The sequence below is a fragment of the Tinamus guttatus genome, unplaced genomic scaffold (genome assembly GCF_059628265.1).
Source record: "Tinamus guttatus ecotype Peru unplaced genomic scaffold, ASM5962826v1 Tinamus_guttatus_pri_ptg000213l, whole genome shotgun sequence".
Classification (NCBI taxonomy): Eukaryota; Metazoa; Chordata; class Aves; order Tinamiformes; family Tinamidae; genus Tinamus; species Tinamus guttatus.
In genome coordinates, this window is record NW_028288747.1 from 8,116,338 (window position 1) to 8,139,817 (window position 23,480).

The following is a 23,480-nucleotide window of genomic DNA, read 5'->3' on the forward strand; positions in this document are numbered from 1 at the left end:
CGGAAGTGACGTGCCCTCCGCCCCGCCGCTGGGCCCTACCATCTTCCCGGAAGGAGGATGCGCCGCCATGAGCCTTGCCCTTCACCTACGGCCGGAGGTTGGTTCCTTCCGCTTTTATCGTGCCGGAAGAGCCCCCGGAATGGGAGTTCTGGGGCTCTCGCGGCTCTTCTTCGCTGGGGAAGATAATGGCTCGGCTGGCACGGACCGCTGGAGGGTGGGCGCCACACGCCTGGGCCCGGAGAGAGAGCGGCGGCTATTGGCCAGCGGGAAGGCTGCCCTGCCAATCAGGATTGGCCTCCAGCCAATCGGAAGCGCGGTAGCGGAGTCCCGTAGGCTCTCTGTGGCGGCCGTTGGGCCGTTAACGGCCGCCGATGGCGGCTGCCGGGGCAGTGGCCGTCAGGAGGGGAGCGGCCAGGGGTGAGCGCGGGGCCGCCTGTCCTCGCTGGTGCCCGCGGCGGGAGCGAGCGGGGCTGTGTCAGGTCAGGGCGGCTCAGCAGTACCAAGGGTTGTAGTGAAGTGAGAAACGTCCTTCTTGTGCTGTCCTCGTGTTGTATGACCAAAAAAATAAAAATCAAGAGCTGATAACGCAGTGTGGTCCGCTGTCTTTCAGGGGGAGCGGAGGTAGGCAGCTGGGATGACTCTTCAGGCAATGGTGAGCGAGGCAGCCGGCCTGCACCCCGGCAGGGAAGCGGTGAGGTTTGATGCGTGCGATGGCGAACCCGCCGCTTGCTACACGTACGCTACTGTGGCTAAGCTCGCCGCGGAGTTGACGGCTTTCCTTCGAGAGCACTGCGATCACCAAGGACAATGTGAAATTGGGCTTTATTGCCACCCAGGAATTAACTTACCGTCTTGGATCCTAGGGTAATGCTGTGAATGCTTGCATTTTTTTCCCTTTTTATAATATTTGCCTGTAGACCCTATTAAAGCAAGCTTTCATTTTTTAAAAAAATATATTTTTAATGGTAACAAAAATTTAGTAAAGCAAACTATAGCTTCTGTGATTTTTGTTTGTTTGTTTATGCAGCAGAAATACTTGGTCGGTCTTCTCATTTACTACATTTTTTAAGTATTCTGTTGCTTAAATGTAGAGACATAGAAATCTTTCTTTCTTTAAGAAAAAAGCCTACAGTATTATAGTTTAAAATGTTTTGAAAAGGTGGTGCCAAAGTTTTTTGACTCTTGAGCTCAGTGATCAAAAATACCTGAAACTATGTTCTATTTCATATGCAATTTCAAAAGTTAGGTATTTTTGATAACTACTGTGTTTGCTATGCCTGTTTAAAATGTAGTTGATTTAACAAAATAAATATATATATATATAAACAAAAATATGCAGGGTTGGGGTTTTTTATGTATATTCTTTTTGCTTTGCTAGCAAAAGAAGTAAAAATAACGAAAAAAAAGTAATTGATGCTTTAAACTAAATCAGTTTACAGTTACATAGGAAAAAGCAATTATCTATGAAGCATTTTAAACCAGGAAATAGAAATGTTTGTGATCTCAACACTAATGTTAACGCCACAGCTTTAAAAATCTTTCTTTTGTGGATTGATTATACTGTGTGTCCTTTAGATATATCTTATGATATAATATAGAATCCCTACATTATATCATATTTTCGTAAGTTGATATGTACAGCAGTGGGATGGCCCATGTTAGCATTTTCTTATCGTCGTACTGACGACACATACAGACTAAAATGTACAGTAGCACGAAAATGTGCTAAATGAAGGGAGAAGCAAGGAAGGGAATGATATAAAAGAAAATTTTGTAAAGATTTCCTTGAACCCGGTAGTGTGCTCCTGATACACCTGCTATTTGACCTCTTTCCTGATTTGGACAGAAGGGTGCTTAGGCATTTCAGAACTTTGTTTCTGAATGTGCCCAGGAGCATTCAGCCCTTCACAGTGTGGGTGACACTGCCAAAGTATTGAGTTCAGGGTTTTTGTGAAGGCTTTATCTACTGTATGGGCAGAAAAATCCAGAAAAATGCCTAGAAGGGGCTTACGTTATTATCCAGAGGATGGACCACTTGGAGCATTTCTCCCCTAGGGAGTCTAAAACTTTGTTACTGCTCTTTAGTGAAGCTCTTGGTATGGGGATCTACCTTTGCTGTAGGTCAGATTTCTGCTTATGTGGAGTAGTACACCGCTCTAGGCTCAGTGAATCAAACCTTTGTGCTTGCCAAAAGGTAACCTGTGTTCCTGTTTGTGCTGGTGTGAATATTTCATTGCAGTAAAATGATACAAAATGAATTTTCTACAAGTGAAATATGCAAGAGACTCTGTGCTCTTACATCTTCTGACTGTGCATTGTGCAGCTGAGTGTCTAAGCGTGTTGTTGTAGGATTCCCCATCCCTTCCTGGCTCAGGGGCTGTGTTAGAGTGAGTGCTGTTACTGTTAACCTTTTGGAAGCGCTGGGGAACCTTCTTGCTCATGAGGGTGAGGAGAGCCCAACGGCAGAGCAGGCCGCTCAGAGGCTGTGCAGCCTCCCTTCTTGGGGGTTTTAAAGACCTGAATGGATCAAGACCCAAGCCACTGGTCTGGCCTCGCAGCTAGCCCTGCTTGAGCACTGGGTTGGATGAGAGACCTCCTGGGATCCCTTCCAACCTGAGTTACCCTGTGTTCTTCTGAACTGTACAGGAGCAGCATTTCCTTTTGCTACGTGTGTGGGACCTAGCAAGGCATTTGATTCTTACAGATGTGGCTCCTAAGCAGTTACTTTTATATGCTCTATATGGTGGAGAGCTGGCTAAGCTCTACGACTCAAGGTTATTGGTTCCAGTGCCTGTTCAATTGCCTTAACCTTGGTAGTGATGATGTGGAATGCTGCAGGTGTTAAGTCTTTGTTCTGGATCCCTTAATTGCAGCAGCAAACAATCACTCTCACACATGGAGGAAATATCACTAATTGTTCATGGGCACTCAGGAGAAGAAAATGTAAGAAAGAAAAAAGAAATTTTAAGACTTATGTAAATTATTCCCATTTTAGTTGCCTGTTACGTATCTTTTGATTTTAAGGTGTTAATGAATTTGAGTAGTTGTTGTTATCAAATTGAGCCACTAGATGGAGTACCTAATCAGTGGTTGTAAACCAGTAAGGGCAAGAAGCACTGAGTTTAAAATGATGCTTAATATTAATTTGTTTATTTGCTTGGGAAGAAATTATAATATTTGCTCAGATCATCTTATGCTGGAATCTGTAAACTAGTCAGAACAGATTGATAGTTTATTCAGTGTGTAGGACCTGGGATTTTTAAGTATGCTTGTATATATTACACATTATATATGTGTGAATGAGCAGGTTTTATTTCTGTTTTTGGTCAATAGCAGAAGCTTTGATTGAAATCATTGTGCTATCACTGCTAGTGTTTCTTTTGTCATCACCAACCTTCTTGCCAGGAAGAATTTTGAATATTTGCATCTACTTTTGAGCTTTTTTCTTCCTGTAAAAGATCAGAGGGAAGAGTGTTAATAATTGGCCTCCTACTTTATTTATAGTAAAGTATTTAGAAGTTGTATTCTAACTGCATTTTATAACTCTGGAAATTAACTGCAGTATAATATAAACCTTAGTGGAATTTAAAAGGATTTTCTTATCCTTAGAGTTTTCTTAGTTTATAAATACTTTTGCCTTGGTAGAATCCTTCAAGTTCCAGCTGCCTATTCTCCTGTGGATCCAGATGGACCGCCAGTCCTAAACACCTACTTCCTGAAGAAATGCAGTCTTCAATATATTCTTGTTGAGAATGACAAAATAAACGTAAGTGTTCAGACTTCTACAGGAAGCAATTATGTGCTATGTAGGAATGGGTATCTATTCAGACTTTATTCTGTCTAAGTTTGGACATGATGCCTTTGTTTCCTTATGACAAGAGGTTTTCTTCTTCCTTCAAATATAAACATTTTTACATTTAGAAGTACTGAGTGTTTCTCTCCCATTAAAGAAAAACAAAAAAAAGTAAATCCTATTACAGCAGACTTGTTGAACACTGGTGTTCAAAGACTTCTCCAGTCTTGTTTCCATATACATCAAGATTGGGAGTTGAAAGTCTTTGCAGCAGTTGAAAATAACTGCTTCATTTAATCTTTTGGTTTTCCTTTGTGCAACTCCTTCAAAATCTTTTTATCCACACATGTTGGAAAGGGAATAGACAAAACTGGACCCTCTAGTTCCAATTCAGAATGTTTTTTCTTTGTCTTCTGTGAAAATGTTTCATATTTTTTCCCATTCTTTTTATTATTTGCCAAGATAATTGTTCATTTCTCATTTATAAAGTATATTTTCATATTTAACATATAAAAGAGCATGGACTTTTTTAATGCTATCCTATGTGTGTCTTCTGAAAATGGACTCAGTAGAACAATAACATGATGTCCTGAGCTTTCCTGTTTAAATTAAATTATTTTCTCTTACAGAAATTCAAGATGTCCCATGAGGGTTGGTTTTATCACAACTCTTCCACAATAGAACATCTTGGTTTAACTCTTTTCCAGTTTAACCGAAGCAGGGCTGATAAAAGTTCCCAGCACTTCAAAGCTAGGGGTAACTTGCAGCCAGATTGTACTGTCTGTCCAGATCAACTTGAAGTAGAAACACTGAAAATGGGATACACGGACCCTGGCCAAAAACACGCTCTAGCGTATGTCTTGCATACATCAGGAACTACAGGGACCCCCAAAATAGTTAGAGTGCCTCATAAATGTATCGTGCCAAATATTCAGCATCTTAAGTAAGTATAGCTTCTGTTTTTTTTTCTTTCAGTGCTTTTGCTAACTAGGCCTTCAGGGGTTGTGGGTTTTTTGTTTGTTTTTGTGCAAGAGGGTATAATCCCCCAAAATTCAAGAGTCCTACTTAAGCATTAAAAATAAAATTTAGACAAGAAACTTTATATGACTACTTAGAAACAAAAAGAGGAAGGAAAGGCAGTGCAAGAGAAAGAAGTGAAACAGTGTTCGCAAAAACTAAAACTGTAGCTTTCTCAAGTACTTAGGTAGGACTCTTGAATTTTGGAGGACTGTACCCACCAAAATGTGATCGTATTGTAATTATTCTATTGTTGGTTTGCTGCTGCAAGGACAGTAACAAAATGCTTTTCTTTTTTTTATTTCCATTTATATTTATTTATCGTATTCTGAAGTTTTTCTCTTTGAATCCTACTTCCTTATCAGGATTCCTGGTTTTCTACTCTGTAGAAAGTCTGTATTCTAGGAAACAGTACTGGTTGGTTGGTTTGTTGTTCGTTTGAAATCTGATGTTGTACCAAATGAGGACCCATTAGTTGGAATATGTCCCAGAACCTAATACTTTGTGTATAACATGATGGATATCTTTTTTAAAGGACTTTGTTCAATCAGTGTCAATGGTCTTTATTCAGGAGCTCTTGCTCAGATTCTCTTCAAGGAATATGCCTAGTATGTCTATATAATCAGAGCAAAAGTGAGCTCCAGAAGTTCTTTCCTGCTTTTCTAGGTTGGAACTTTAAAAAAAAAAAAAGCATCAGAATCAGAATTGTTATTCTTAGCTTTCTTATTCTAGATCCATACTTGAGATCACACAGGATGATAAACTGTTCCTGGCTTCTCCTCTAACATTTGACCCATCTGTGGTTGAAATGTTCGTTGCTCTGTCAAGCGGAGCCTGTCTTCTTATAGTGCCCAATGCCATTAAAATGATGCCTGTGGAGCTGTCTGCTGCTCTGTTTCATCAGCATCGTGTGACAGTGTTGCAGGTAGGTCACACACATGATGCATGTCTAATAATGTGCTAATTCCTCATCAGACCAGGCAGGAGTGCTGATGTTGAAGGAGTACTCCTGAAAGAGTAGCTCCTGCATTGTCCTTTTTGCTGTAGGATGTTAGCTTTATAGAAAATTACCACCTGATTGTGGTCTTGAGCATTTTGTGGCAGCAAACACTGAAGATAAAACCCTTAAGAATGTGTTACTACTTAATTAACAGACTAATGTAATTAATTCTTAATCTGCTAGCTCTGAATAATCTGGTAAGAAGGTTACTTTTTATAAATACTTCAGCACCTTATAATGGGCTTGGTCTTAGAGCCTTTCATAATAGATAATTTTTCATTTTTAGAGGAATTTTGTCTGTACATACATACTGTACATACAACTGCTAAACAGTGCTATTATAGGTTAATAAAATGTTTTTCACTTTTACAGTAAATAGAGAAGGATAATGATTGAATCTCCCAAAACATTTTTTGTTGTTTTCAGGCCATCCTATGTGCCTATATGAGGCTTCATATTCCCCTTCTGTCTTGATATACATAATCTCCTGTATGTTCCCAATTTTAATATTTTTAAAGTTCATTTTTGAAAAATATACTTGAATTTGTGGGCATCCAGTGTGACTGCATAACCACCATCTCTTGTTTTGTTAGTGCTAAGAGGCATTTAATGAAGCTATTAATTAAGTGCAGAAATCCTAGGGGAGGGGAAATCAGTAATAGTGTATGTCATTTGTAACTCACTTGGAGCAAAAAGACTATGATTTGGTTAGTTTGCTAACTGCAGTAGATCAATCTCTAAGTAATGCTTTGTCATTAATGTTGTAATTCTGAAATATTTGTATTCATAGAAATGTTAAAAATTTCTTTTCCTTTGGAGAAAGTCTGGTAGTTGTGATTGTAGGTTTTAAATTTAAGATTAGTGAATAGTTAGCTGAAGCTTCCACAGCAGAAAAAAACCTCCACTCTGAGTATTTTGATAACCTTATTTCCTAGTCTTATTTTATTATGATTGCTACAAATCTTGATGGTATAGATTTTCCTGTCATGTACAGGTTGATTGATCACTTTAGCTCATTCGGTGCTTTAAGTAAAACTATAAAAAGTATATATAAAGTACATATATATACATACATATATATATGTAGCATGTAGAATAACAGGTCAAAGCAGGATTTGGTCTTGAGAAAATATTCAAGGTATCTTCTTAAGAAAAATTTGGTTTTGTGATTTTTTTTGATCAGGGAAGGAAGGGTTGCTCAGCAGAATTAGAACTTAACTGATGGTGAATAATTTTATGGCAGTTTTTAGATTATAGGGATGCCTCACCTTTCCCTCTTAACTTGGTTGAGCAGACTGGGGGAAAAATGGTTAAGGGAGAGGGAAGAGTCCCCACCTTTTGTTACTTACTATAATTCACTAAAGTTAAAATGAACAATTGAAAGGTGATGGTTTTGATATGTTACAGAGAAAAATAACATGACAAGAAATAACTCACTTTTTTACTCTTTTTTACTCTTACTAGATAAAATAATATTCATTTTACAGTAAAATGTGACAAACTTCAGAAAACTGATCTTTGTAAATTATTATATTTACCCAGGTCAGGAATGACCCAGTATCTGCTACCCTGTGGATCTTATAGAAAGATCTTTGTATGTATTATATTAAGATTAATTAAATGTATTTTAGCTGTTACATACTGGAATGCAATTTTAAAAAAAAAAAGCCCCAAGACAATGTCATGTTTACTGCTTTCTGTTTCTAAGGAATTAATATCTAAAGTGCATATGCTTTAGATAATGGCTGAGAACACAACATGGAACCTGTAATACAGATAAGTGAAGTATGAAAAGCAGCAGCAGGGCACAGATTTGTGCTAAAAATACAGGTGTCACAGTTTTCATTATAGGTTTCACTCTATTGCTAAAATCTCAGAAAACACCAGTGCTCTCCATTGTACTTGAATCTGATGATTAATGGCATTAGCTGAATAGTGGATATGATAAGGAAGGAAGCAGGAACAGTCATATTTAATATACTGAAAAAATATAACAATTATTTCTTGCATCTTTTTCTTTTTAACATGTCATTCAGTCAACACCAACACTTCTAAGAAGGTTTGGAGCTCACATTATTAAATCGACTGTGTTGTCTGCAAATACTTCACTCCGTGTCTTAGCCCTTGGTGGTGAAGCATTTCCCATACTGAATCTCTTGAAAAGTTGGAAGCACAAGGATAACAGAACAAGCATTTTTAATCTGTATGGTATTACTGAGGTGTCAAGCTGGGCCACTTGCTACAAGATTCCTGAAGAGGTTTTTAGTGCTGATTTTCGGTAGGAAACTTGACTGTTTTCACTTGCGTGGTATATGAGTTGATGAAATACAGTTTCACTAGAAATAGAACTACATTTCCTGGGCTGCTCAGACCTCCTAAGTGGTTTATGCTGGTTGAAGTTAAACTTGTTTTTTCCATTGAAGTAGACAAAGCCTCTTCTATTGCTATAAAATGGACCCCTCAAGCAGAAATTGTTGAATAATTCCTATACCACAGAACTGCAGGCTTACTGCACTCCAAAATGCTGTGTACTTGCAGACCACTTAAGTTTCACAGACTCTGTTGTGGCAGTTTCTGTTTCAGTCAGACCTGCATCTAGACCTCTTCCTCGCTCCAGCCTGTGATTCCACATGCTGAACCTGGGTGTGCTGTCTCTGACTCCGTGGTATTGGAGCAGTGTTGGCTTCTGTAGGCTCTCAGCCATGTTGCTGGCAACTTCAGTTAGTATTTTATGAGAAAGGTTCCAAGTGCCAAGGCCCTGAGAGGTGCTTCCAGTCATCTCATGGTTTCATTTGTTCTCTGAAATGTGTGCTTATTCTGTGGCGTGATGGTTAACATGGGTCATTTGAGTTAGATGCATCATAGGAATTGAAAGGTTTTTGGGCAAACAATGTGTGGTATTTAAACCATTGAAAACTGATAATGATGGATTGACAAATTCTCATACAAAAGTTTAGTAAGTTGATAAGGAGTTTTACTTAATGATGCAGCATGACTGTTGTTAGGCATCTGTTCTACAGACACTGTGAGATCTTTTACAGCACTGAAAATTTTTCACTCTAGATCTAGTTTTATTCTGGTTTCTCTGAATTCAAACACTGTGTTCTCCTCAGTGAAATTACTATTATCATTTTCTCTTCAAAGTTCGTACTATCCAGAGATAGTATGTTGTTCTTCAGTTCAAACTGAAAATAGTGTGTTGGAAATCTTTGAAGTCTGACGCTGATGTTTTCTCCTCAATTTAAGAGCCCATTTCCTCCAAGTGTCATTGCAAAAGGTTATTGCAAAAGGTTATTTATAGGTAAAAATCATGGTTCCTTTGCAATAAATGTCCCGGATAGACTATTCAGTACTATCTCAGTTTTGTTTTATCTTGATCACCTGGTTTTGGTGGGACAATTGGCATACATTTGGCTTTATTTTCTTAAGCAAAATGATGAAAACTGATCCAGCTTCCAGAGATCACTAGAAAAACAAAAAGTAAGCAGAAAATAAGTGTTAGTGGTCTGTCCCTCTGTTTTCCAGATGTTTGGCAAAATTAAATGTCTAATCTAAAATCTCTTAATAATAATGTACTAAATGATCCAAATGAGGTGCTGCTTTCTTCTTTTATTTTTGCTGTTTTATAATTTATGTGGCAAGTTTATTTTGTTTTTCTGGAGATGGTAAATTTTCCTTTTTTTTTCTTGTCTTTTCTGTTGGGGCTTTCTCATGACATGGAGTAGACATTGCATATTTGGTATGCTTTATTTTACTTGCTAAGTTAATTATCTTCTGAACCCAGCTAAAGGAAAGAGGAGGAGGAGATGATTCTCACTTGGCAAAAATACATATTTTACAATTTTTTTTTTTTTTTGTATATGAGATGAAGAGTTGGTTGATAGAGAAAAGAAGTTTCAACAACCTAAAAAAGAGGAATAGCACAGGAACTGTTAGGTTAAAGCATGTGACTTCTGTGGTAGTTAGTGAGCTGGAGCCCCATATCTGACTTCAGACATTGCCAGAGTTATTGGAGATTACCTACCTGTTTAAGTTTTGCTTTACTCAAGACAACATGTTACACTATATTCTCGCTCAGAAGTAGTGTCTGCAATTATAATGTTCTGTGAATGCTTGCAGAAGCTGGAGAATGAGGGAGAAAGGAGGGAGCTGGAGCTGGTCTGCAGCTCAACAAAAGAAGTCTATGGAGATATGACATTGAAATTATTCTTTCTTTCATGTAAGTCTTTTAAAAAGTCACCCGAACTCAGGTAGTGAAACATCAAGAGATAAAATGAAAGCTCGGAGAAGGATACAGAAACAATGAATTTGAAGTAATTTAGGTGTGTTTAAATTGTTTGGTGTTGATAATGTTCAACCTGGGACAGCAAAAAAATGAAATGCTCAGGTTACTCTTGCTGTTTCTGGGCCCATTGTAGCCTTATTTTCTATCGTTCCGTTTTGTTCTTGTTTGGTTTCTTTGGATGTGTGTTAATAATTAACTTGTGCCCACTGATGAAGTTGTTCATTTTCTCTACTTAGAGCATTTTCTTAAGAAGAAACATTGGTAAAACAAGTCCTAAGTACCTAGTGCTCTAACACTGATCTTTTACAAGATTTTGCTCATTTCTGAAGCAGTTCTGTGTGCAAAAGGGAAAAATTTTTACTGTCTCTCTCTCTAATGTGTTTAGAAGTGATTTTCCTGTACCTTTGGGTTCACCGCTCCTTGGAACAGCAGTTGAGGTCAGAGATACCAGTGGTTCTGCAATTCTAGAAGGCGAAGGACAAATATTTATAGGTTATGTTATATTTTTTTTTTTAATGCTTTTCTTTCTTCATTGGTTTTTAATAATACATTAATTATTTTACTTTTTATCTGCCTCTGATGTACAGGATATGGCAGTGTGAGGTTCCATTGGGCTGGGAACATGCTCATAGTGTTTTAGGTTGTTGGAATGATGAACCAGAAGTTACTGTCACTTTCTCCGCAGATTGCTTTCATTATAATGTTTTTTCTTGTATTTTGACACTTTCAGTAGTTATTTTTTATATATTAACTAAATTAACTGCATATCTCAATTTACATGTTTTAGAAGGCATTGGTGACAATCACTTAATTATTTTTGATAATACTTGTTAGAATTTATTAGAATTTGATAAATTACTCAGTATTTTCTTCATAATTTCAAAGGTGCACTATTTAATATATGTGACAGCAGGCTTTTCTTTTGTAGGTGGTGAAGAACGAATCTGTTTTCTTGATGGTGAAGTAACTGTACCCTTGGGCACGATGAGAGAAACGGGGGATTTTGTAAGAGTGCAAGATGCAAAGATGATCTTCCTGGGTCGGAAAGACAATCAGATTAAACGTCATGGCAAACGCTTTAATATTGAGTATTTACAGCAGGTAATACCGCATTTCTTGAGTAGAGTGTGCCATTAACCATTAAAGAAGAGCAGGGTTAAGGAGTACATCAGAAATCTGTATTTACTCCATTTCAGATGACTTTCAGGAGTCTTAAAGAAAATCAAGTATCTAGTTCTGTATCTTAGGTACATAAGAGAAAGGATTTTTTTTTTTTTTTTTGGAAACATGTTTTTTCTATAGTTTGTTCCAGTAGAAGTGAGAAACTGTATAAATACCTGAAAAATACTAAAGAATTATTCACTAGGGCTTGCATAGTAAAAAGGCTCTGAGACTCCTAGATTATATCTCATTTGTGACATTCAGGCAAACAAATCTCTCAGTTCACTTTTATACAAATAGGCTCAAACTTTGGCTATGAGAGAGTACTGTGACAGATCTGTAAAATACCAGAAGGGACCACAAACCAGTATTGAGATGGTTGATAGCAAAGAGCTGTGCAAAGACTTGCTGTCAGCTCAAGAAAATCTGAAATGAAAGGTTATTATGGGTTAACACAAAACATTATTTTCAGAAAATACAGTGAATCATAAATTGTGGGAGGAATTCAAGGCCTCGGAATAAATATCCTAGATGGATTTCCTTTTTTAATTTTTAAGCATTTCTTTTTTATCAGAACACGATGTGTCATGTTTTAAAAACAAAATAATTATTACTAGGTTTGTTTTCCTTTTAAACATTGCAGTTTTGAAATACTGATATAAGCAATTTAAAAATTCATGATTAGAAATTAATTATGCTTTTTTTATATATATATTGTCAAGCTTACTTTTCCAAAAGATTTTCCAGAGGAAAAAAAAGAGTTCAGGTTTTCAGAAAAGAATCATGATCTTGTAGAGAGTGAGTTTTTCAGGTGCAGGCCGGGGCCTACAAAGGGAGTTTAGTGTGAGAAGATAATGTCCTGTTTTAGGCTCTCTTGATAGTAAGCACAATTCTTTGTGGTGTGGATTTAGCATGAAAGCTGCTCTTGACTTGTATTCAGACAGGTGATTTGTGAATTTTAAAATGTAGTAACTAAAGTTTTCATCCAGTCTGTCCTTCTGGTGAAGTATTTCTAGCAAAGATATTCTTTTGGAGAACCAGTTTTAGCGAAGTTCTTAGGAAATTAATAGCTGTTCTGCCTTCCATAATGATTTTGTGAAAAATAACTTTTTTTTCTGGGTGCTGCTAGTTCAGGCAGCTCTTGCATTTTATAAGCTCTTGCAAATTATCAAATGAATCAGATCATTTAATCATTTCATTGCATTCAGTCAGGTGGTATTATTGTAACAGAAGACCGAGTTTGTTGTGGGGGGGTCCTTTCTTTTTTTCCTCCCTCTTTTTAAACTATTTTTGTAAGATCTATTATGATTTAATTGCAAGTGCTTATCCTCAAATTTTTCTCTTGGGTCACATAGACGTATTGATACGTTTTGAGGATCTGTTTTAAACATGTATAACAATTTTTTTAAATTATCTTTTGTTTTGACTACTAATTGTTTAGATTTCATTAAAGCTATTCTTACTATGGTAGCATGTAATGAGATGGGATTTGGACTACATCATTTAAGACAGAGGTAGGGTGTAGCCAGGATATAGTAATGTACAAACCTGATACTGCTTCTGTTAAGAATTAGTGGTTTCAGTAGTAGTTAGAAGTATTTCGGTGACTGTGTTCTGCATCCTTATTGACAATTCGGGCAAAGAAGCGTTTCCTCGTGTGTTATTTTTTTCTCAAGATGCAGGTATTTGGATAACTGAAAAGTCTGCTTTGCTGAGTGCTGTACTGCTTTTGCTTAATGGTAAATTCATTCTTCAGTGTCTTACATTGAACGTTGCTGTTTAAATTAACATAAGTGAAATATCTAGTAAACATATGTATTTATAGGGTGTTATGTAAGAAGATGAAACATACAAATTTATGGATTTTACTCCTTTTGCTGTATTACTGAACTGCATTTCAAAACAAGTAAAACTAATATTTTGAATTACAGACTGCTGAAGATCTTTGTCAGGTAGAAGCTTGTGCAGTGACCTGGTATCAGCAGGAAAAACTTATCTTGTTTGTTGTACCCAAAGATGGTTTCAAAGAGAGAGAAGCTCTTAAAGAACTTCAGAAGCATCTACCAACTCATGCAATCCCTGATGACCTTGTACTGATTAAAGCTTTGCCTTTAACATCACATGGTAAATGAAACTGTAATTATCTTTGCAGCTTACTTTAATCATCTTTTTTCCCTTTTTTTTTTTTTAATTGACCAAAATGCAGATCCATGTTTTTTAAATACATAGTTCAGATAACTCATTCCTTATAGGAAATATCAGTATAGGCAGACAGCTGTATTTGGAAACATGTAAATATGCCCGATGTGTTGCATCACCTACATACATGTATGTTTGCTTGGTAATGTTTTATTTGAGATACAAAGAGCAGGAATAAAATCCATTTAAGTATTAAAACTGCATATCTATTTTCCCAGCAGCTCCTGTTAGGGTCTGTGACAGAGTCCCGACTTTGCTTGGGAAAAGATCAGGCACTGTGTGGGGGATTATGTGGGAGGCTAGATTAAATTTTCAAAAATCTAACTGTGTTTTGAGGGGCATGGTTGATTCATAGGATAAAGGGATACAGGTAGAATTTCACCTATGAATAAGGAAGCCTGGGCAAAGCTAAGGTGTCTGATTGGGCAAAGCAAGTTCTGGAAGCGTAAATGGTAAAGAGCAATGACAAAAATAATGTTTTATTTTCCACAAAGGCAAAGTCGATCTGTCTGAGCTGAACAAGATTTACCAGAGCCATCTAAACTGCCGAAGACATGACAGTAAGCTGAGAGGCGCAGAAGAATTGTGGGAGAAATTGCAGTATTTATGGAAGGTGGTATTTTGAGCTGCCTTTTTATCTTTGCAAGAAGATCTTTATAAGTGTGTCAGGAATTAAACAGTTTTAAGAACTGTGACTAATGCAACCAGAACATTCTCTCTGTCTATGTGTTTGAGTATTATAGCTCTGTCTATTCAGTCAATACTTGAATACAGCTGCTCTGTGACAGCCATGAGGGAATCATATTTTTTATGAGATAAAATTGTGGACACTGACGGTACATGCAATTAGCATAGCAAGGACATAATTTGTCAGAAGATTTTTCAGTGCAACTTCACATGCAAAATAAAGTATCTCTAAGGGAAACAAGCAATTGGGACATGCAGATTTTCTAAACAAACCCAGCTACTATGTTACCAGAATTTCTTATTTCTGTAGATAACTGAATTGGGAAGGCTCTCCCTATTTTCTTTTTTCGCATGGATGGCACAGTTTCATTACTGTGTCTTGGACTTTGTGGTTCTCTTGTTTCTTAATTCCTGTGCTAAAGACTTGTTTTAGATACGGAGGAGTGCAGAAACCCCCTTAGAGATCTTGTCAGTAATAAATGGGATTGAGTTTGGAAAAGGCTGACAAAGCCACAGCACAATCTGTTTAATTCCTTAAACAGCAGAATTGGAATTGAGTTTAAAAAAAAAAAAAAAAAAAAGGATTATTGAACAGAATCTCCCGTTGGTGCTAAAACATTTCATGCGATTTTTGTGGAGTGATAAATTTTATCAATTTCTGCTGACTTAAGTGATAGTTAATAGGCTATTCAGCTGGATTTCATCCAAGTTCATTTTTTTTGTCTGTGTGCTGCTGTTTACCATCCGTGAACTGTTTTGTCTTTATTCCTTCTCCCTTCTAGTCTGTTCTGGGTTTCCTCGATGATTCCAGAGAAATTTCTAAAGATTCAGTATTTCTCTACAGTGGTGGAGACTCCTTAAAGGCTCTAAGATTTTATGAAGAAATTGAGATTCTAGTAGGCAGAGCTGTTCCTGCACTCCTCGAAGTTATTCTAAGCTGCTCATTTGAAGAGGTTTACAAGCATATTCTAAAAGCTTTGTTTCCAAGTGAAGACCAATTAATGAACTGTGACAATGCTGCAAAAAGAAAATTAAGTAAAGACAGTTCAGAGGAATTCAATGGAAAGTACATTAAACTGAAATCTGAGAGACACTTTGCAGTTGCTTCCGGGATAGTTCCATTTGTTGCATTGAGCCGAGGAAATCGGTTGTTTTCTATGAATTCTTCCAAGTCCTTTACACAACCCAATGATGTGGCACAGGTCGGAATGGAAGCGAGACAACAGCCCTCCTTTCTGCAGTTACTGTCACCAGGTGTAAGCAAAAGCCAAGAGCAAGAGAGTGAAATGGAGAAGAGCAGAAGTTTACCAGTTACCAGCAAGGCACATAAAACAGATTGTTGTTCTGCTCAGCCACGCTCTGCAGAGTGCAGTCCCGGAGCAGCGGCTGGGTTGGCCTTACGTGTAAGATGGAAGGCCAGTACAGGCAGATGTGTGGATGCATCGCCCTTGCTCGTGATTCCGCTTGCAGACGAAGCGTCTGCCTCCGTCTATGTCGGCTCCCACTCTCACACACTGCAGGCGATTGAGCTAGATAGGGGAGAAATAAAGTGGGAGAGGAACCTTGGAGATCGTATTGAATCTTCTGCCTGTGTATCTACGTGTGGAAATTTCATTGTTGTTGGTAGGTCTTTTGTTTTAGCCTTTGTTGAAAATTATTTTCTCTGCTAAATGTAAGATGAATGACAGAGAATCTTACTTCCCTTTTGGATGACATGCTCCTACACTTGCTGATAAACTCTGTGGTCTGCCTCAAAACTGATTTGCCATGAACCAGAGACAGAATAAAGTAAATTTAAGTTTGATGATAATGAATAAAGTGGCTTATTTAACATATTGTATTTTTTCACTTATTATATACCAGTTTATTAGTAGGGCCTTGTTAAGGAGGGTTAGTTAGAATGTGGCCATTAAGTTGCTATTTAGAAGTGTGGAAAGGTAATACAGTTTTTAAAAACCTATGAACTAAAAACATTTCTTTATATAAAATTGACAGAAGTAGAAATTAGTACATGGTGCTTCAGATAAGTGAACCCTTTGAAAAATAATCTCTTTTGACCCTCTTGCATGCAATCTGCCATTGTATGTGAGTTTTAATCTCTGTAGGCTTTTTGCTATTTGCAGCACTGACTTTTTGTCAGTTGACCACTATATACCATTTTTTGTCATCTCTATGGTCACCAGAGTTGTCATTATTCTTTTTGATGTTACCTTTTTAAGTAATATGTATGCATTAACTGATCAGCACGGCTATCTAGGTCATGAGTTTTCTTATGCAAAGTAAGCATAAATACTGTATTTTGACTAGTTTTTAGATTGCTATTTACTGCGATAAGAAATCTGAATTAATGTTCTGTTGTGACCTCAGGAGCCTGTACAACTACAGCTCAGATTCTTTAGAAAATACACAGGCTTTATTTTCTTGGTGGCTTTGTTTCTATAAAGGTAAATTAGGGGGAGAGAGAATTTAAAAAATGAGCAAATCCTGCATCTTCTAATACTATCACTGTGAAAAGTAGCAGAAATCCAGAGAAATAAGCATACTTCAAATGTAACCTGGAAAGAACTCAGTGAACAGTTTTTTGAATGTATGAACCATCAGCAAAGACTCTGAACTAAAAAAGGAAAAGCTTTGGAAACTGTTTAGGGACTGAACCTCATGAATCATCTTATTTCTTGCCAGCAGTGATGCAGCTAACAGTATAAGTACAAATATTTTCTCCCATTTTGTGTTACTTCAACAGGCTGTTACGCCGGGTTAGTGCATGTGCTGCGACGCAGCAGTGGTGACGTGCACTGGACCTTTGCCACAGGGGATGCTGTGAAAAGCTCTGCGGTCCCAGATCCTTCCAGCGGCCTAGTCTACGTGGGATCGCATGACCAACACGTGTATGCTCTGGAGATCTACGTAAGGACACTGACTAACCTTTACGCGCAGAAGAGTGAAGCGTGGCTTAGGCCTGACTTGTATCTGGATGGAGCTCCATTGGTTTTAGTCATCTCAGGAATCCAGTCTCAAGCTTTGAGAAGTTAGGCCTGCATGGAGTGCATTAGGGTTACGTGGTGGTAAATGGTTGTAGGGGTGGTCTCAGCCATGGCTCTTCTGCTGCCTGTTCTTTTTTAAACTGCCCCTTGAGTTTCTCTATTACTGTTACATGTGGGTGTTTCAGAATAGGCTGGCTATGGCTCCATGGTGGAAAGAGAATCTCACATTTGAAAAGACTAGATGGTTATCATTATAAGCTTGTTGGCTCGTAAGTTCATTGGCTTAATTTCTTGTAATTGTTGGGGAAGAAACTAGCCAAAGATATATGTGTTGATAAAACAGATTGAGAGTTTTGTCTTCCCTTGTAACTACTGTTTGCTGAGTAAATTTCTGTTTGATAAACTTTGCAAACTCTTTGAGCTTTAATTGCATTTGTAAAATCTTTTATTTATCTTTTTCCCTGTGCTCACAGAAAAAGACTTGTATATGGAAGACCCATTGTGAAGGTGGAGCTGTGTTTTCTTCTCCCTGCCTAAGCTTTTTTCCATATCATCTTTATGTTGCCACATTAGGAGGATTGCTGTTGGCTATAAACCCTGTATGTACCTTTGCCTACTTGTCACAATCTCAAATTCATTTTAAGCCAAAATGCATTTCTGAAATTAACAGCACTTTCCTGATTAAGAAAATGAGACAATCGTTTTCTAACGTAAGGTCTTTTTCACTTAATGTCATGTTATTACACACTATAATTACACACCATATCAGTTTAATAATTCCTGTATTTCAGAATACAGAAAAAAATACTAATAAAAACAATAGTCACTTGGAACAGATATTTGCAGTTCCTCAGCTCATACAACCATGACCACCAGTCCTTACCATCATCACCTCCCGCTCCCTACCCCTTTCCTCAATAGTACCCAGTCCAGTGCTAGAACAAAACTAAGCAGGGGGCCTGCAGTTAGAAAACTCATGTTTTCTTATTCCAGGTGAGTGTTTCTAACAATTAAGAAGTGATAACTTTGTTAGGGGCTTTTTGGGATTATCGCAGTTTGTAGATTGCAGCATTTCCTGTAGCATTTGTGACACATGATGTGCACAATTAATATGACTTTCACAATATCCTCTCCTTCATGTGCTGTCTTCACTTCTGAGGAGATTCTTCAGCTGATAAAACTGAAAATGAAGCTGTCTCTCTTAAAATTGCATATTAACTTGGGAAGTGGGTGTTTTGTTCATTTGTTTGGCTTTTTTTGTGGGGAGAGGAGAAGGGTGGAATAAAGACATGAGTATCTCAGGGAACACTCTAAACATTTTGTTGGAGTAACACATGAAGAGTTTCTGGTTTGCATGCTGGATGGGTGAAACATGAGGGCTTTTGTTTGTTTATTTGTTTTTGGGGGGGAGGTTCCCAAGGGCTGGGTGAAGCTGTGGTGAAGGACTGTGTAGCTTCCTGGGAGTTAAACATGGGATATTCCATGCTGTCATTCACAGGCTACAGGAAACAAGACTTGGAAAAGCTCCCTGGGAAAACCCCTCTTCTCCTCACCTCACAGCAATGAAAAGTTTGTTTATGTTGGATGTGTGGATGGAAACTTACATTGTTTGACTCATTCTGGAGAAAAGGTAAAAGTCACCACTTGGTGTTTTTTCTTACGCTCACCACAAAACTCTGGATAAGATACTTCATTAATACTGTTTTCTGAGACTCAGTGATGAAAATATTTTCCTATTTGCACCATTCTGTGAATCAAACACAGCTGTAGGTATTTATTTTTGTAGAGAGATTTTTTTTAGCTGTTTTTTGCAGGAAGCCTCAAGAGATTGCCCATGCCCAAAGTAAATGTTCAAGACTAGTGCCAACAGATAAAAATTTGTTTTTTTTCAGATTTCTCAAAAATGTTTGAAAGCATCTCTAAAATGGTGGCTCTTTATAGCTTTTGCTAGAATACTTCTCCATTTATGAAATATGCCATGGCAGAGATGTGCCAAATCATAATTCTGGCAAAACATGTGCCAGCCATCACCTTGAATTAAATGACCCTTTTTCATTAGTTCCTCACAGATGTACGAACCTTGTGTTTGTAGTTACAACAACTGGAACTGGTTTCTGTTTGCCTGAGCTGCAGTACACAGGGTAATGCCAAAGCCTTTTCTGAATTCAAAATGCCCTGTCCCTGGCCTGCCCTCGGGCTGCGAGACGGCGCCTGCACAGGAGGGGCGGCCTGAGAGGAAGGTGTCCTGCTCGAGAGCAGCCTCTGCCTTGGCTGACAGCCTAATGGCCCAAAGGCCACTGCCACCTCTGCTCTGTTAGCCCCAGAATATTTCTTTTTCCAAGGAGAGCCACACAAGAAGGTGCTAACTCTTGCACAACAATTTTATGAGTCTTCTCATGCTAATTCTTTACTGGATGCATAAAGCTTAATTTGTAATGTCACAGATATTCCTAGTGAAATCCAGGATGCTCTTGAAACAGGGTGCTGTCCGGTCAACCACTTGTCTGTTAAAAAATTACAGTTGCTGTTAGACCAATGATGTCTGCACTAATGGATGGTTATGTTTGTTCTGTAGGTTTGGCAGTTTTCCACTAACGGACCAGTGTTTTCATCTCCATGCATCTCAAGTTTAACTAAGCAAGAAGTATTTTTTGGCTCTCATGACTGCTTTATCTACTCCTGCAATATGGAGGGTAATTTACTGTGGAAATTTGAAGCCACTTCAAGTGTATACGGAACACCATTTGTTTTCCAAAGTGATGACTTAACGAACAAAATTCTTTTGGCAGCAGTATCTACAGATGGCAAAGTGTGGATCCTGAATGCCAAGAGTGGAACAGTAGAAGGAGCAGATAAGCTCCCAGGAGAGATTTTCTCTTCCCCTGTAGTATGGGGAACAAAGCTTGTTGTTGGCTGTAGAAATGATTATGTTTATTGCCTAGATTTGTATACAACAGGAAAAAAGAACAGCTAAAATGTTAGGCTGCTTCTGTTTTATTGTTTACATTTGTAAATTAAGAACTCACAGGTTCTGTTTACCTCTCTGCCTCTCTGTCAGTGATGGAGGCTCTTTGCTCTTCTCGGATAGCATTTGTACCAAGTAGGTATAAAAAAAATGTCCAGGATTTTTTCCAGTAGGAAAAGTGATGTTTACTGACTTGCTGTGCTGACTGAAGGAATACATACAAATTCCCTGCTGCTCGGCAGCGCCCCCCGCCCCTCCTCACGTGTAAGTTCGGCTTCACGCAAGTCCCGGTGTTTCCGATGCCTTGGAGTTTAAGGTTTTGCCTTGAACTGTGTAGCAGGGAAACAGAAGCCAGTCCAGCTGACTTCCAACACTTGGAGAATGGTGAGAGGCTGTAGGAAGGTGCCACGCTCCGCACTTTGGAAGAGAGACATTTACTCGGTTCCACGACGCCAGCCTCGCCTGCACCCTGAGGTGCCTCTGCTCCAGCGCCCGGCTCTGCGCTGCCCTCCCGCTTGGTGGGTGCCTGCTCCAAGCGTGGATTGCTGCTCTGTAGCAAGGTGACCAAGTCCGTTGTTGAATCCAACTTTTAAGTTGACTTCTGAAGCCATAGCCTGTGCCTGCACATGTTTCGGGGTGATGGTTATCGTTTGTGTACAGTTTGCATAAACAAAGAGATTCATCTTTTGGCTCTCTTGGCACCCATCCACCCAAGCAGACACCTGCAGTGAGCTGAAGACAGTAGGAGCTACTTAGGGTATTCTCAGGTGGAGGGATACTTACATGGGAATACCTACTAGACTTCAAAGACAGTTACAGAACGAGGCCAAGGTGAAGTGTATAGTGCTCAAATCAAACCTCATTCAAGTCATTTGTGAAGAAATTCATATTCTACAAGGTCTTCATGGAGAACTTCACTAAGTGTTCTGCAAGCTGCTTGTCGTCTTTAACATCTTAGTAAGAATGATGGTAAGCATCATCCTCATCTCAAAAGTCTTTAAAAATCTGGTAGAAACTATTTTATCACCCCTTTGATGGGCCATCTGCTTTGAATTTTAAAATCTTGAATAGGGCTGTGTTGATTCATCATGTCTTGTTATGCACTTTTACTATTAGTGGAAAGGCACTGGCAAGATGTTTTGTAGAAATAAAGTTCTATTTATAAAGTTAAACTGAACTGTATTGCTAACAAATGGAGACACTGAACACATACATCATTAATTTGATAATTTTTGACTGGGTTATAGTTTAATAAGAATTAAAATGACATTAGTATAATAAACAATTGCACTTTAAAACATTTTAAAAATTAAAAAAGTACACAACAAATACCCCACAATTTTACATCTTATATTTTTATACATTACTATATGAACATAGAGGTTAATCATATATAACCTTGTCAGAAGGAATGGTATTTTGTGTGTATAAGTTACAAAAAGTTGAGACAATATACTACATAGTGGTTTGTTCAGTTCTTAAAACATTTTTGCTATTTTAAAGTCAGTAGTAATGATTTTTTACAGATTTCCACCACTTGTATCAGACATGGTTGCAAAGCTAAAGCAAAGTAACACTTCATTGGTATTTAGTGCAAATTTGCGTTAATTGAACATGAAATGTCACTGCTGAACATGTACACCCTAGAAATGCTTCCACCACGCACTGTGCGTAGTACAGTTTCCATCGCCACACTAGATACCCTGACGCTTGAAGAAACTCTGCTTTGAAGCTTTAGATTAAGACCATTCTTCATGAAAGCTCTATTCTATGTGATATACGTGTATTGTATCAGAAAATTGTTTCATAATGTCATGCACAATAGCACCTAATTATGCTATGCTGTTCAGAATACCAGTGCCTCTCTTTAGTTTCCTTAATCCTGACTCATTTCACCTTCTCCATATTTCTGCCTGGCTCTTTTCCCCCACCGCCACCCAAATAATGCTGGAGATGGATTTCAGGCAGGTTAGGTCTTGTAATTACAAGTCCATAGTGCAGGCTTGTAAACTCAGATAAAGTATAAATTTAACTTAAGAAGCACTAAGTCTTTGTGCTAGCAGAACAAAAAGGATGATGGGTCCAACTCCTCCTTCAGGTACATTTGCAGAGATTTTACTTTGAAGGTGTTAAGCACTTCTTTTTTCAAGTATCTGAGAGCAGCATTGCCCCTACTGTATAAAAACTTTAAAACATGTATTTACATTAAGGGGAAAAGTAGATATTTTAGAGAATCTGATTTTAAATACAAAACTTCTCTCAAAAATGATCACTTTAAGAGAGCCAAGAATAAATAAGCTTGTTAGTGCCCCGTGCCCTGTGTGGCTGTGCTGGTGTAAGCGGGACCTTTCCCACGCGGTAGCAAAGAGCCAGCCCTACTTCAGCTTTTGCTCACAGGCCCTTTTTGCATTCTGGGAATGGGAGGATATTGCACATTCAATTCGGTTTTCTCCATAATTTAAAGGGCTTTTCCTCATGCTGCACGCAGCAATATTTGGCTAAAACGTTTCCATAAAACCCATGTGGTAACAGTTCATAATGATACGATTTCTTCTCCTTAAATTATCTCCCTTTGTAGTGTTGTAGACTTTGAGTCCTCCAAGCTGTGTGGTTACAGGAGGGACATTCAAATTCATTAAAGACATCCCTGTAAAATTCAAACTTGGGTGTGTTAAGGATTTAGTTGCTAGGGAAGCTTTTTAAAGCATAGCTATCTCTGGCTGTTAAAGATAGTAAAACTGTCATTGCATGATGGACTTTATCCTTTCTGTAAGCGGGAGGGAGTGAACACTTCTATTTCAGTCACAGGGGTATTGAAGCGTTCAGCTGAGCTGGGGTCAGTAACTGCCTTCGGGAGGGTTCAGCTCTGCTGGTGCCGAAGCAGCAGCGACCGCGAGTCGAAGCTGCCGAGGCTCCCGCACAGCTCAGGAGCCAGCGCTGCAGTCCCGTCCTGGGGGAGGGCCCTGACACTGATCCTGCGAGGACACGAGCACGGAAATAGTCCTGCTCATTTCAGTCCAGACAATTGCTTTAACGTTCTAATCTGTAATTACTGGCTCTACACACCTTAATAGGGCTGAGCAACTCATGCACTCAGAGGACTAGGAGAAACTGTCTGCCCCGGCTTCTTTCTGGAAACTTTTGGAGGTTTGTTTAAATAGTAATTTTTGTTAGGTAGAGAGAATTATTTTCTTCCTAAAAATGAGGGAGTACAGCCCTACTCTATTAAACCTAGGACAAAATAAATTAGGTAATTTCTTGGATTTGGATGCTACCATTTTCTTTCTTAGCATTTGCAAGTGGAAAGAGGTCTCCTGAAGTTCTTCATTAAGGAAGAAGCTCTCAACTAGCAAGTAGAACTAACAGTTGATACAGCTTAACAATTAAGA

At 38.3% G+C, this 23,480-nt stretch overlaps 1 protein-coding gene across 1 annotated transcript; it reads left to right on the top strand.

Moving 5' to 3' along the window:
- The first annotated feature begins 18 nt into the window (after nt 1-18).
- Nucleotides 19-20,166, top strand: AASDH (aminoadipate-semialdehyde dehydrogenase). Its single transcript, XM_088524690.1, has 15 exons — nt 19-97; nt 611-864; nt 3,646-3,766; nt 4,423-4,736; nt 5,543-5,735; nt 7,847-8,088; nt 10,481-10,587; nt 11,024-11,196; nt 13,188-13,380; nt 13,950-14,068; nt 14,925-15,765; nt 16,886-17,049; nt 17,600-17,725; nt 18,625-18,756; nt 19,702-20,166. Exons 2-15 carry the CDS (start codon nt 635-637, stop codon nt 20,098-20,100), a joined length of 3,354 nt encoding a protein of 1,117 aa, XP_088380816.1. The 5' UTR covers nt 19-97; nt 611-634; the 3' UTR covers nt 20,101-20,166.
- The last annotated feature ends 3,314 nt before the right edge of the window (nt 20,167-23,480 follow it).

Coding starts and splice junctions, on each gene's coding strand:
- AASDH (XM_088524690.1), top strand. CDS start 635: ATGACTCTTCAGGCAATGGTGAGCGAGGCAGCCGGCCTGCACCCCGGC. Junction 5,736..7,846: donor ATCGTGTGACAGTGTTGCAG/GTAGGTCACACA, acceptor CATGTCATTCAG/TCAACACCAACACTTCTAAG. Junction 13,381..13,949: donor TTTGCCTTTAACATCACATG/GTAAATGAAACT, acceptor TTTTCCACAAAG/GCAAAGTCGATCTGTCTGAG.